At 29.5% G+C, this 11509-nt stretch overlaps 1 protein-coding gene across 2 annotated transcripts in view; it reads right to left on the bottom strand.

The window, feature by feature from the left end:
• Positions 1-11509, bottom strand: part of LOC116847864 (acetylcholinesterase-like) — a 523728-nt gene that overhangs the window by 74805 nt on the left and 437414 nt on the right. For both annotated transcript variants that reach the window (XM_032823340.1, XM_032823341.1), the window contains one exon: positions 7359-7511. In XM_032823340.1, coding sequence (XP_032679231.1) covers positions 7359-7511 — 153 coding nt within the window. The remainder of the gene's footprint in view (positions 1-7358; positions 7512-11509) is intronic.

Genomic DNA, 11509 nt, shown 5'->3' with positions numbered 1-11509 from the left:
AAGTAACCCACTTTCGGTCAAAATCAAAAGTTGAAAGGTACGCCATTTTGGTTCCCCCTCGAAACCCTACAACTTTTATATGAAACTTTTTTCGATTCCTGGCCACACAAACGAGTTATTGGAGGTGATAGATTCAGATGACTCACCCTGTACATACTGGGGTTTCCGAGACCCCAGGCAAAGTTTGAAACTCTAGTACTAGTAGAGAGAATAAGAAAAAAGAATACGACCGCCGTGTAAAAAAATTTTAAGTCTCCTCTGTAGATAGCAACTGTCGGAGCAGTCAATTGTCTGTCGGTTTTGTGGTAATTCACACGTAAAGTAAGCCCGGGGTTTCTCAAACCCCAGTGTGTACTTCGTGCAACATTTTTTGCAAATAAATATATTTTGTAATTCATTTTATTCGAGTTCATAGTGTAAATATTTAAAAAAATGTTAGATTAAATAAGTAATGTAAAAAAAAGAATTAATTTTTATTAGGAGACAGAAACACATGGACTAAACGCCCAAAATGATACTGCCTTGTTGGGTTACTTGCCGCTTTTAAATTATTGAAGTTTTTCTTTTTCTGTTTCTGTTTCTGTTATATGCATTACAAGTTATTGAGTTTGTATTTTTTTACAAAAATCCTAACTCTTATACTTGTCTGCAAAATCGCCAGGAAATAGAAATATGAAAAATCGTCAAACTTGGAGCCTTGTAATTTTCATGATAATATCCTAATATTTAAACGACGATTTTTTTCTTTGTATCTTGAAATATGCCCTTTCAAAATCTGAAAACTTTTTTCGATTATCTCTATTACAAAAAAAGATATGCATTTTTCAAGCTATTACGGTAAAATGACGTTTCTTTTGCATTTATGAGTAATTCTAACGTTTCAACATGTTTTTATTATGTAACGTTTATTATGATTTAATTCTAATTCTTAATAAATATATGTGTTTATCAGTCTATTAACAATCGGGAAAAAAAGTCAAAATATGGTGATTTTTATCAGAGTTATAATAAAAAAAAGTAGCTGGGGTTCTTCAGACTCCAATGTGGCATCTACGTATGCGAAAAATAAGTGTGTATACCTAAGGTTAATAGTATCTTGAGAGGAATAGTAGGTACAAAATCGCGAAATAGTTTTAGAAATACTTTTTCCTGAGTTTTATTAAAATCGGACTAACATTACAGTTAAGGCTCCTGGCTAGTTGCTGTGACTGTGCTTGTTTAATGACGTCAGAAGCGAGAAAACGCATACCAAGATTTCGTTCGTTATACTTTTAAGTGAAAAGATATGTCCACAAAATGGCATTAATGATCGATTCAGTACACTTGTAAAATTGTCCAAATATTTTCCTTTTGCTTGAACAATTTCTCGCTTGGAACGTTTTCTCGCTTCTTTCATTAAACAAGGACAGTCATAGTGACTAGCCAGGAGCCTTAAAAAATGGAAAAAAAATTGACTTGATAATAGCAAAGTAAATTTTCGAGCTTCTCGAAGTTTTGTATTAATATTCTCTATCTGATCGAATAAAATTAAGCGATTATATGTTACTAATTAGAATGAAATTTCTTGCAAGTGTATGATATACTGTTTCTGGTAATAAGTATAATTTTCATTCATAAAATGACCGAAATAGAGCATGAGCGGTTGAGATAAAGCTGACCCATAATTAAAGGCTGGCAGGAAGGAGACCTCTCGTGGAGACTCTGGAACTATTAATTAAGATACATATTCTATACGCGGCCTCCTTACACTGCGCTACTGAGCAACTGAAGCCGGTACCAGGGCAAGATAATTATGTTACTGCATGTTACTATTTTGGTTATTACAAAACAAAATACAGGGTAAACTCGAATAAGATGGCCATACTTTTTTAAAATGTAAAAAAAATATATTTCTTATTGTTATTTCTTAATAGCGTTTGGCACATTACTTCACTGAAGCTTACAGTATATAATACCATTGAGGTTAAAAGGAAAATACTTCTCAATGAAATTATTTATTACAAAAATATCAAAACATGTGTGTATTGGTCATCTTATCTAAATGTTTAAGACAAGATGGCCATAGGAAATAAATGACCCATACATATTTTATGTTCAAGATTCTGTACCTATTCTTTTATAAAATAATGAAAAAAACATAATTTGATATATTCATTTTAGTATAGGATATTTAATATTAGTATAGGATATATTATTTGTGAAAAATATAATACACATATAAAATAGAAATCTCTATTATAAAACTTAAATTCTAAAACCAATTTTTGATCAAAACATATTGCACTTAAGATTTAATTACTGTGATATTGAAAGTAATTTTTGAAATATAACGACTTTCGTTTTATAAATGTAAAAATTATAGTGGGTCATCTTATCCAAAATGTGAGTAAAAGACGGTTATAATAGTACTTATAAACAAATAGTGAAAACGAAAATAAAAATGCATGTTATATTACAATTTACATACCTATTTTATGTATTTAACGTTGATTGCGATAGCTTAAATGTAATTTATTCGACGTTACAGCAAGTTTTAGTGGACACATAAGAAATTTTACAGGTAGCCGAAAATAAAGATATAATATAATATTCATAATCTTGCTATTTCAAAAAATGTATGCACACACACTACGATAAATATCGATTATCTTTGTGACTGATTACACAAACGCAATGTTTTGCAATTATTAAAGAAATTACTACTTATGGCCATCTTTCTGTTATGGCTATAGTACCCAAGTTTACCCTACAATTAACAGAGTTGTGGTTGTGGACATTATTACATAGAAGAAGGTTGCTTTTATTATGTTTATACAATCAGAAATTCTAAAATATAGGGCATCTAGCTCCGATCTTCCTTATGAGTTTTGTACACGGAAAAAATTATTACTAGAACTATATTATCACCCGAATATCTTCGAAGCAAAAACATAAGTGAAATTCAAATCTTCAAAGTTACTCTATTTTAAAGAAAAGCATTACCATCATAAGATGCTTTTTCAAAGTAACTTTAAACATCTGAAGGTTAACTTTATTTCTTGCTTCGAAAATATTCCAGGAAGCGATAGTTACTGACTCGCCCTGTATAGGTGCCTCGACTAAAAAAATATTCCTGTCTCTCTGTTGCGGTCTACTGAAAAAATACTATGGTTGAGAAATCCGTAAGATTTGGTTGTGCCATGAACGCTGAGTGTTTCGTTGAAAACATCTAAACATACAGCCAGCAAAGCAGGGCAGTGCACTACTTCCAGAGTGCTATGGATTTTACAACCCTTTTGTGTGCACAGGCGAAAAATAACATCAATATTTTGTTACGGTAACCATATTTGGCCAAGTGATATCCCTAGTGCTTTCTCCATGTGTATAGAATTAATGCATATATGCAGTTAAATAAACTATTAATATAATGCAGTTAAATAAATTATTTTTTGTAGTTATATTGCAATTACAATTGAATAGTTACGAGATTTTTTAGATAGTTACGTAGTTTTCGTAACAGCATACAATTTTAATTGCGATATCTCCAAAGTCAAATTTATTAGGCTATATATATAGGCTATATATATAGGCTATATATATATATATATAGGCTATATATATATATATATATATATATATATATATATATATATATATATATATATTAATTCTATATAAGCTATATATATTAATACAAAATTTGCGTCATTTATATATTATGGTATTGCTACCACTATGTTTTTTCTCTGAATATATTGTAACTCATATATTTTTTTCTGTAAAATAAGTTTGTTATAAACCTTGATATCAAGACGTTCGCGTGTAACTCAGAATTCCTTGAGAAATGTTTGTTATTTCATATTATTTTATAATAAATGAGGTTTATAGTTCCACTTATAATTTCACTCTTGCGTGTAGTTCGAGAAAAGATGCATGAACATTTCTGATTACTAGAATATAATGATTTTTATGTTTTATTTACGTTACAATAATTTTGCTTTTAGTCAGAATCTTTGTATAGTCCAAGATTATCAAGAAATTTTGTTATAATTTTTATTATAATATTTTTTCCATATAATATCATATATTTGCAAAAATTACTATTCTAACTAATACAACTAAGATACTTCGCAAAACTTGTTCATTTCCTAATTGATTTTAAAAAGTTTCAAGAAGTGACTCATTAAAACATGTAATATATAAAATATATTATTGCATGTTTAATTACTTATAATTTCTTATTAACAATAGTTAATTCTACGCTGTAAGAGCTAAGATAGCAAAGTAGGTTTAATTCTAATAATTCAACCCTGCTTTATTCTAATGATTCTAATGATTCACTCTCTATTTTTTTATTATATTATACGATAATTACTATACTTCTATAATAATAAATATTACACTTCTATAATTTCTTATTAAAATATTAATAGTCATTGTTTAATATGATAATCTTTGATATTAATTTTCTAAAACATAGTATATAATAAGAAATAATACAACTTAACATTTTAAGGACATAATGGCATAATCCTGTTATATCTCGAAATGTATAAGTTTGGATTATGTAGTACAAAACACATAATCGATATTTGCACAACCAATTAATTAATTAATTAATTAAAGTAATAAATTAATTTAATTAGAATGACGAGGAAAGATCATCTAATAATGTTAGTATACATATAATAATAAAAAAAAGAATCTCATCATTGTTTATCTTGTGCAAATAAATTGCAATGCAGTTATGAAGGACAATACATAGCAAACGCATTAAACAATTTGTAACATTTTTCAATTAAAAATAATATGATAACTGCTAACAGTACGCAGTAAGAGACATTTCACTGTTCTTAAAATTTTAAGTTGCATTATTTGTTATCATGTTTTATGTTTCAGAAAATTGGTGCCAAAGTTTACCATATTAAACAATGACTATTAATGACTTATTAATATTTTAAAAAAGAAAAGATTAAAAAGAGTAATTTTATCGTTTCATAAGAAAAGTTGTTAATAAAAAATTATAAGTAATTAAATTAAATTAAAAATTAAATTAAAACACACATAACACACACTTGAAAATTAAATAAAAAATGAAATTAATAATTCATTGCACGATAGGTTCTTTTAATTTCTTCTGAAATGCAGGGCCAAACTGCCTCTTATGCCAAGTCGTTTCAACCCGGCTTAGTATCACGAGTAGCACGAGTGCCATGAAAATCACGTTAACAAACAACTCATCGTCGATTGTACGGAGATAATAGTTCCCGCGGTTATATTCCCTCCGCAATTTAGACGGCGTGTCCTTTTTTCGCCCCGTCTGCGCCCCGCCATTCGTTCGGCTAGTTCCATCGTGAAATCTTCTTATTGCGTCATGCAAGCGGCTCAGAATCCAATTTACATAATACTTCTGCGGCAATTTCCCGCTCTTGTAAACTCCGTTACCGCGCGCGCTCACTTTGGGAGATTCGCGGCCGCAAGCTCTTTCGCGGCGCGGCGCGCGGCACAATTGCGAGGCGCATCGCGAGGCCGGCATATAATGCGGTGATAACGACATCGAGACCCGGATTTGTCGATGCACATGATACGCAATTAGAATGTTCCGGCGCGTAATCGAGATTTAATGCGACGCTCCGGGCGCCTGACACAACTCGTGCGTCATGTTCAAGTCGAACTTGTCGAACTGAAGGAAAAAGTTTCCTATCATTTTGCAAACAACCACACGGTAATTATTGAGATGTTAATTAACCTCGACGTTAACATGTTCATTTTGTTTATTGAATAAGTATTATCAAATTAAGATCAATTAAATTACTTATCGTAAGTTTTAACCACTGTTCTCTTGTTTGTTTTATTTCTAACGTATATAAAGGTGGTTTTCACGCATAATTTCGTGAGAGTTCTTGAAAGTAAATTAGAATGGAGTCTGTATCGAAAAGCATTCGGTGTTGCATTAAAGTTCGATTAACATTAAAGAAAATTAGCAAACGAGTGTGTCCGAGTCGAAATTTTGACTCTATGTTGAATCTTGAATTCTACACTTCTAGGAGCTAAGATAGCAAAGTAGGTTTAATTTTAATGATATAATTTATTCCTATTTTGGCCTTGATGATGTCTGAAATTTCCGCTTTCACTTTCTGTAGCGTCAAAGTAGGTTGTATAATAATAGGATCTTAGGAAGTAAAGGTTCAGTTGCGAACCTCTATTGAAGCTTCAGCTCCTACATATATAAGTATATATGTATATAGATAGAGAACATATGTATTTTATAAAATTCAAGGTTCAACACAGGGTTAAAATTTCGATTCGGAAATGCGTGTTAATATCGCCAAAATAGGTTTCACCTAGGTTGTAGATTATCCAAGTAAGCTCAAACTATTTTTAAGAGCGTCAAAGTAGCGTCAAAATTTTGACAAGGTAGAGTTAAAGGTTCAAAAGAGAAGTTAATTAGTATCAATATCGTCAAAATAGGTTTTACTTAGGCTATAAACCGTCTAGTAGGCGCAAACTATCCTTAAAAGCGTCAAAGTAGCATCAAAATTTCGACTCGGATGATGCGATGGAACATTCAAAATGGCAGATGTGATAATATGGTTACAAATATTGAAATTCGTCGATATTAAATATATTTGCAGCAAAATAAGTATATACAAGTTTCTAGGATCTCACTGAATATTCAAATTTTCAAACATAAAATAATGGACTCGATATAGTAATAAAGAATATAATAAAAATAATTACTGCATTTTAAATTTAGATTTTTTGACTGCCATCTGTGTCATTTTGAATTTTGCAAAATTTTTAAATATTAATTTTTCTACATTTAGAATAATGACAAAATAGCATGTTCAAAACCTTATATTAAAATCTTCATCCACTTCTTTGAAAAAAAAAATTTATAAGGATCTCCTATTTTTCTTGGTTACCCAAATCAGAAGCCGTATTCGTGACACGTATTCAAATGCCGAGTAAGTTTTTCTGATTCTCAAGTTAATTAATTTTATACGGAATGTTCGTGTAAGAAAAACGAAACTTGGAATGTACTCAGCGTTCGAGCACGGCCTCATATCAGTACTTCTCTTAAAACAACGAACGCGAAGCGAGATGGCTATCGACGATTTCTTCCTTTTCTTCTATTTCTTTTTTCTTCACGCACATGAACAACGCAGACATCATACAAGGAAATTAGAGTGCTAAATACTTTACCCGTTCGCCTCATAAATTATCACCGTTGAATTATGTTAAATGTCACGGTAGGTAATACAATAACGTAACATAATGACAGTTCTGTCGACTACGCCTCTTGACACGCGAGACCACCCCCGACTATGACTGACTTATAGCCGCGACGGGGTCATAAACGGAAGGAGACCGCTCACCTGCGTGAAGAAGTAATAGTAGACCTTCATGCCGCGGGCCGCAAATAAGTCCGCGAAGTACGTGGACGGGCAAATGAAGAAATAATCGCCCACGATGTCTGCTATCGCTCTTTGATTCTGGTAGCCGTCATTTATGTTATTCCAATCGGTGTACTGAAACAGAAAGTGCACGCGAATTCTTGTTAGAGTTAAGCCAATTGTCGTGGAAGCTCTTGACATTAACACATCGCTGACTAATTATTTTATTCAGTAGCTGGATATTTGTTTTTATTAAACTGTCAAGGCTCTTATATGTAGATAACAGGAAAGAGCCAACAAGATCCGATGTAAATGTTGGTATATCTTAAGTAACGTTAAAAGCTTCTTTGAAAGGTAATACAAAATAATAATAATAATATTAAAAATACTAATAAAATAACGGAAAAGCCAATAAAAGCCGACGCAAGATGCAAATTGCGGAAAAACGGTCTATTTTAAACATAATGATTATATTTTATGGGTCAAATCACACAACTACAGAAGAAAAAAAATTCTTGTTTTGAAAATATATTTATTTGACTTCCTCAAATGAAGTTAAACAAAAATAAGTTACCCGCATCAGTGCATTTTATATGATTCAACAAAGAAAAATATATTCCCATTACTTAAGAATAATTTTTAAAATGAAAAACACAAAATATTAGATTGAGAATATGATGTTTTTAAATGTTGGAAGAATACATTATTATCATCAAAATAATCATATTATATTTCTTATGAGAGACTATTATAATATTTAAATAAAATTATAACATTATTGAAATTTAAGATTTTAAAATTCTTCTAACGAAATTACATATCGTTACTTATGTATGAAATAATGATTGTTAATTTGAATATATTATTATCAATCAGAACACTGCAGCGATTGCGATTGAGAGTAGTGATTGACTAAAGTAGAAGAATGCTCTATTTTATATTTGTCAGTCGCAATCCAATCGGCTATTGCTAGTGCGATTTGGCTTTAAATTGATTATACAAAACTGATAGAAGTAAAAATTAGGTAAAATTTGGGAAGCTGTAAATAATGTTATGAAAAGCTATAAATTAATAGAAATATGATTTTGTAGGAAGTTATAAATTAGTAAAAGTAGAACATTTTATAGTGAATATTATAACATCATTGTGTCCATTTCTATTCATTTGTTTCCAATTCTATTCTGCGAAAGAATCACGCTTCAACGGTAACCATTCTGACCTTAATAGAAGTGATCTGAAATCAGTATCAATACTTTCCTTTTTATTCATTAGAGTTATAATTATCGGTTCTTTTTCCCCAAATTTCAAGACCATTATTTATTTATTTATTTTATAAGCTCGAATTTGTCAGTGAGAATATTTAATTTTTTATAATTCCCATTTTGTGAAAATTTTTTTTTTTCAAAAAGCTCCATAACGTTATTAAGGTCCACAAATGCTTTGAGCTCTTTTTAATATTAATATTAGCATTATCTTTCTCCTCGCTTTTTAATTTTTTAGTGAATTACCGTATCATCAAAAATATTGCCTCAACTAGGAGTTATGGACTTCATATTTTCCGGGTTGAAATATCGCGATATCAATTCGGCCACCGAGTGGCTTTGACAATATTAAACGCAACACTGATGCTTATAAATATTTGTAGTTGAAATGTTTGCGACTTTTATTTCACGGATTAAATGCTCTTTTTACGCATATTAAAAGCTTCTTTGATGAGGCAATAAAAGCTCTCGTAATTATATTCGCAACGGTCCAACCTATATTAGCTATATATAGTATATATTTCCTGATATACTATACTATATATACTATGTTCTCTATATACTATATATTTCCTAAATTATACTCAACTTTTATCGCTTGATTAAACTTTTTAATAATATTGTTACGAGATAATTGCTTTAAATGGCGAACTGAAATATCCTTATTATCCTTCCACTGTTTCAAAGTCCTACAAGATATATTTGAAAATGTAGCGTACTCTACGATTATTTATCGTAATCTGTTAATAAAACAAGTAAAACGAGTAAAAATTTAATTTACATAGAAAGATCATAATAAGTTATTAAACTTTTTCTCTCCGTCGTGCGACTTTGTTCAAAACAATCCAGCAATAGATTCACTGAAAAATTAATATTCTTGTTTTTAGAAAAATCCTCTAAAATAGGCGCTAAGTATAAAATATTCTAAATATAAGATTTATTTCTCTTGTTTTGAGGGAAAATTCTGTACATAGAGAGGAGTTTCTCAAAACAAGAGAAATAAATCTTATATTTAGAATATTTTATACTTGGCGCCTATTTTAAAGGATTTTTTCTAAAAACAAGAATACTAATTTTTCGGTGTTCCATTCACGAAATAACTATCTTAAGTAGTAGAACAACACATCTGTATTATCTTTTCACTGATTTTAAACAAAAGAAGTTCTCCGTTTATCCTGTATGTATGTTTCTTTGTTTGCGTACGTATAGAATAACTCTAGAACCGTTAGAGATATTAGGATGAAACTTTTTTGTAAATTGTTCAATATGTTATCTAGATAGTTCTCTTACATGGAGAGAATTTTACTAGAAAAATTACAATAAGAATTTGTAGCCGAGGAATAGATCGATATTATGCAGTAATTTCATTTCATTTTATTTCACATGTGCTATTTATATTTTAGGAAGTGGAATATCCTATTAAAACTTACTAAAATATGCCAAGTTTATTATGCTTCTTAGCAAGACAATCCTTACTGACAGTTTACTTTCTGAACTATTAAAAACATAGTAACATTGAAAAAAATTATATGAAAGAAAAACAATAATAACTGTAATCTTTCGTGCAGATTAAAGTTATTACTTAAATTTGTTCAAGTGGGAATTGGATGTTTCTATTACTTTTTTAAACTAAAAAGATCTAAGAAGATCTAAGAAGATCTAGAAATATAGAGATAAAACTTATTTCCGATTAACTTAAAAAGGAAATTTAATTTTACATTTTAAAAACAAACTTTTAGTAAATAATTAAGAAAAAAATTATATGTGAAATAAGAAAACTTAAAAAAAATAATCTGCTTTAAAAAATCTCAAGAAACCTAAGAAATATAAAACAATTTTGGATTAATATTCTTATTAATTATTCTTTATCTGCAATCTTATTCTAATATTCTTAAATATATTAAAAATCGCTACGAAAAAGACAAATAAAGGTAAATAACGAATTATATAGCTATAAGAAGATAAATAATAGGAAAGGAATGATTATTAACTCAATCACTCAGGTTTTTGCGCCAATTTCTAATATCGTTGGAGTATAATTTCCTTATAGAAATATCATACTAAGAAATACTGAAAAATTATTAGTGATTAAATATTACCAGTAATTCAGTAATTTTTTGGCCAGTACTTAATTTCTGGTGAATACTGATAATAAAATCACTGTTAAATATTGATAGTAATCAAATATCAGAATTATTATGCGAAGGTGAAAAATGAGAAAATCATAATGTTTACAAAAATATGCTTATATTCCTAATTTTCTCATGTCTCATAAACTACTAGATATCGAAGGTTGTCAACACATTCCAAAACTTTCATGAATCTTTCTGCGATAATTTCGATCCCAAGCAGTATACCACTGGTCACCCCACCCATGTCCTGACCGCATTAAACTGTTGCTTAAACCTGACGATCGAGCGCGCACGCGGTGACTCTGATGACTCCAACGATGTTCTTACAATTCATGCTTATATAATGTATCCTTATATTGTTCACAGTATATTATAACATACCTAGCAAACACCAAATAATAGTTATATAATTTTTACTTGTTGTTTATTGGATAATTTGTTGATAGATATTGAAACAATGCAACATTCGATATGCGATGAATATTGATGTAATGTAGTGAACCAGTGATAATTACTTTTACATTTTTAACAAAATGTTATAATGATTAATCCAACAAAAGAAAATTAAAAAATTCAAGAAAATCCAAATTAAACAAATCGAATTACTAAATTTTGAGAGAAACTTTTAAAAAATATTATTTAAAACAATAGTGTTGTTTCATCAAATGACATGGTTTCCTTGAACAAAATAAAAGTTTTATTTTCACCATTTTAAAAAATGATATTTCGTTTAAGAATA

Source organism: Odontomachus brunneus, unplaced genomic scaffold, assembly GCF_010583005.1.
Source record: "Odontomachus brunneus isolate Ranch 3 - 2012 unplaced genomic scaffold, Obru_v1 Obru_scaffold_084, whole genome shotgun sequence".
Taxonomy (NCBI): domain Eukaryota; kingdom Metazoa; phylum Arthropoda; class Insecta; order Hymenoptera; family Formicidae; genus Odontomachus; species Odontomachus brunneus.
The sequence above is the reverse complement of the archived record's forward strand: the minus strand, read 5'-3'. Positions and strand labels throughout refer to the sequence as shown.